Consider the following 4,265-nt stretch of genomic DNA (forward strand, 5'->3'; position numbering starts at 1 on the left):
GCAGATATCTGGGAGGTTGAAGTCACCAACAAGGACAAGATCAGATGATCTTGAGACGGCCTCCAGTTGCTTGTAGAACACTTCATCAGCCTCCTCATCCTGGTTGGGTGGTCTGTAACAGATTCCAACCAGGATGTCAGATTTGTTAGGCTGCTCTCTGATTTTAACCCACAGGCTCTCAACTCCCTCATCTTCCACCTCAAGTTGTGTGGCAGAGATTGACTCCCTAATACACAGAGCCACCCCTCCTCCTCTTCTCCCTCGCCTGTCTCTCCTAAAGAGCCTGTAGCCCCGCAGTGTAGCACTCCAATCGTGGGTGCTGTCCCACCAAGTTTCTGAGATGGCGACTACATCATAGTCGCCCTGATGGTCCAGGACCTCCAGCTCCTCTTGCTTATTGCCCAGGCTGCGTGCATTGGTGTACATGCACTGCAGCTGGGTTCCTGACTTCTCAACTGACCCTACCTTGTGCCCTACTCTTTCCTCTGCAGAGGGACTGATTGCCTCACCCACCCCCTTCAGACCTAGACCTACACCAGGGGAGGTTTAGGCTGGATGTGAGGAGAAAGCTCTTCCCAGAAAGAGAGACTGGCCATTGGAATGTGCTGCCCAGGGAGGTGGTGGAGTCACGATCACTGGAGGTGTTCCAAAAAGGCTTGGATGTGGCCCTTGGAGCCATGGTTTAGACGTCAGGAGGTGTTAGGTATTAGGTAATAGGTTGGACTTGATGATCTCTGAGGTCTTTTCCAACCTGGCTGATTCTATGACTCTAAGTACACTTGGGCTGGCGCTTACCAGACGTAATTGTCATGTTACCTCTGGGATCACTTCCCTTTGGCATTTAAAATGAGTTACAGTGTCCCAAAAGGGAAATTTGGATGTGAGTTCAGTTCTTCCACTGCCACTTTGTGTGAGTTACAGCTTTGTGAAGGACCAAGCCACTCCATATTTTCTTCTTCCCTACAGATACCCAACAGTTTTTTGAGGCTGGGGAAGGTGCCTGTGATTTTCTTGCTGTATTCTGCCCTGTTCCTGTTACTGGAGGAGTTTCCACCTTCTTGCAACTTCCACGTTTTCAGGTACAGAAAAAAAATACAATAAATGCCCATTCTTTAATGTTACTGGGGTGTTTGCATAGGAACTGCTGCCCACATTTGCCCAGGAACAGTGAAAAGCTCAGTGATGGAACTTCTGCAGCCCAGTTACCCTATGGGCTTGTCCCTTGGATGCCACAGTGTACCTGAAGTGGCACCTTAATCCTTCCTTTTGAGTTAGGAGGGGTGCAACTGCCTTTGCTGAGTTGAGATAGGTGCTGAGAGCCTGGGCTCCTTGGGCTGCAGTGGAGACAGAGTCCTCCCGTTGGCTGGGGTGACAGCTCCGCCATCTCACCTGCCTGAGGCAAACTGCCTCCTTGAATGGAGCTCCTTAGGATTAGTTCTCAACCTCTTTCTGGAAGAGGTTCTGGGTTTTGGACAGATGCTTCACTTTGCAATGCTTTCCCTCGACAGCCTGACTCTTAATTCAGGTTGTGAGAGTTTGCTTGATCTTAAAAACACAGGCTGGGGGTCAGCTTCAGGTTAAGGCATCAGATATAGGCATCCACATCTAAACATTTCTATGTATGCTACACATCTACCTTTCTGTCACGAGTGAGGAATAGGGCAGGTGTCAAGGCTAAGTCCAAAAGGCTACTCAGGTTCTCAGGAACAGCTGAGAAGTTCTCACCTACTGACTGGTCACCTGAGTTGCCCTTTAGAGTCCATATGTGGCCAGCCATAGCAGTCTGCTACCACTTGAGCCATCCTGGTGTGACCTGTCATTTGTCCAGCTGTCATTCCAGAGGAGCAGAAGCCCTCCAACATCCCTGCAGCAAATGTGAGGGCTGCCTTCAGAAGTCACAGATACCCTGCGGTGTGTCAAGTGGCATTCCTGACTGTCCTTGTGCCAAGAAAGGTTGGACCAGATGATCCTTGAGATCCCTTCCAACCCGGTATTCTGTGATTGGTGTCTTCCACCAGCATTCTACAGCTCTGCTTTTACTGCATGAAGACTCAGCTGCTGTTACCATGTCCTACTCAGAAACTTCCATGTCATAGTAAAGCCTTAAAGCACTTCAGACAAGACAGTGTCAAGGCAAAATATGAACATTGGAAGCTGCCAGTAAGAAAGGATGTAGAGAACTGGGATTTTTAACACCTGATTTTTTGATCTAACATTGAATTTTGATTTTTCTACAGAGAACAGTAACCCTGTTGGGCATTAAAATGTGTGCAAAGTGGGCATTCTTCTGTTAAATTTGTGTCATTTGAATGCAATCACCATCAACAGGGCTGGTGTAGTATAGATGCCTCTCCCCACACAGGGCCTCAGCTAAATGCCCCAGGAGAAAAGTTACTCAGTATTTTCTGATGTCTCTGGTCACCAAAGTACTGAATCATAGAATTGTTAGGGTTGGAAGGGACCTCAATGATCAGCCAGTCCCAACTCCCCTGCCATGGACAGGGACACCTCACACTACAGCAGGTTGCTCACAGCCACATCCAGCCTGGCCTTGAAAACCTCCAGGGATGAGGCTTCTACCACCTCCCTGAGTGGTGTCTGGGACATGATCTTCCATCCCACATTTTCTCCCCTTCAGACAGAAATATTAGCAATGTAAGAAGTCTAATCTGTTACCCTTGCAGCAGACCTGAGTTGACTTCGTTGTTATTTCTTATCCTGACAGTTAAACCACTGGAATAATGGTGGCGAAGGACAACCAAAGTGTAGTGACAGACTTCACCTTGCAAGTCCTCTCCTCCCAGCCAGGGACCCAGACTGTTCTTTTCATTGTGTTCCTGGTTGTGTATCTGTTCTCCATGGTTGGGAACATCCTGATCGTTGCAGTGGTCAGAGCTGACTGCCAGCTGCAGTCACCCATGTATTTTTTCTTGGCCAACCTGTCCTTTGTAGACATCTGCTACATCTCCAGCTTCATCCCCCAGATGCTGGTGAATTTTGTGATCAAGAAGAGCACCATCTCCTTCTCAGGATGTGCTGCCCAGACGTGTTTCTCTCTGGTTTTTGGCATAACAGAGTGTGTCCTGCTTGGGGTCATGGCCTGCGATCGGTACATGGCAATCTGTCACCCCTTGCTCTACACCACTGTGATGAACAGGAAAGTCTGCACTCACATGGTGGTGGCCTGCTGGATCAGCAGCCTGCTGAGCTCCACAGTTATCAATGGCCTGACCTGGCAGCTGCCCTTCTGTGGGCCTAACACCCTGAACCATTACTTCTGTGAAGTGCCAGCACTGCTGGTCTTGGCCTGCACCGACACTGCCTTCCTGGAGTTGGTCATCTCCATCTTCAACATCCTCATAGCCCTCATCCCTTTTCTTTTGATTGTCTTTTCCTACACTTGTATTTTTATCACCATCTTAAAGGCTCAGTCTGCATTTGTGCAGTACAAGACCTTCTCCACCTGTGGATCCCACCTGATGGTGGTAACCATATTCTATGGGACACTCATCTGCATATACATGAATCCTACCTCCAGGACTCGCCAGGACAGGGACAAAGTGGTTTCACTCTTTTACTGCATTGGAACCCCGGTGCTGAACCCCCTCATCTACAGCCTCAGGAACAAGGACATGAAGCGTGCCCTGAGAAGGGCAATGAACAGCCCCCAATCCCTCTTTATCTGAAGGCTTTTTGGGGGTTAGTTCTGTGAGTTGAAACAACACTCAACAGTGATTATTCCTCCACCTGCACTTGTCCTAGACTTGTTTTTTCAAAGGCTGGAGATTAAACCACAAGTGTGCTAAATCCAGCAGCACCTGAGCACAAAGACCTTGCTCCCAAATAACTTTCCAAATAACACTTGAGGTTTGGCCTAGAACCCAGAGGCTAAATAAAGACATTGTGACTTCAGCCTGGCCAACTCACTTTAAAGAGAAGAGGAAAATGCCACTGGTGTTGTGACAAGAAAGGAAACAAAGAGGAAGGTAAAAAGGAAAAATAAAGAACTGTGAGGAACAGGAAGTGCTTTACCTAAAAGTTAACATCTGGTTTGCTTCTGCAGGGTCTTGGCATTAACTTCAGAGCACACAAACGTGTAAGTTGTGTTGCAGACATGAGCTGCTACTCTGATGTCTCTCCAGAACTGAAGGTGTCTCAGTATCTGTTGTGTTGGGTAGCACACAAATGTGCCATCCTCTCCAATAAAGGGTGCACTTGTTTGTAGCTAATCTTTATCCCCTTGCCCTCTGAGCTCTTTCTCAAAC

The 4,265-nt window shown here is 48.1% G+C and overlaps 1 protein-coding gene across 1 annotated transcript; it reads left to right on the plus strand.

Moving 5' to 3' along the window:
- Positions 1-2,741: 2,741 nt before the first annotated feature.
- On the plus strand, positions 2,742-3,686 carry LOC137446161 (olfactory receptor 2D2-like). Its single transcript, XM_068148549.1, has one exon. It carries the CDS (start codon positions 2,742-2,744, stop codon positions 3,684-3,686), a length of 945 nt encoding a protein of 314 aa, XP_068004650.1.
- Positions 3,687-4,265: the final 579 nt, after the last annotated feature.

The sequence above is a fragment of the Melanerpes formicivorus genome, unplaced genomic scaffold (assembly GCF_026170545.1).
Source record: "Melanerpes formicivorus ecotype bairdi unplaced genomic scaffold, bMelFor1.0.p_v2 SCAF_16, whole genome shotgun sequence".
Classification (NCBI taxonomy): domain Eukaryota; kingdom Metazoa; phylum Chordata; class Aves; order Piciformes; family Picidae; genus Melanerpes; species Melanerpes formicivorus.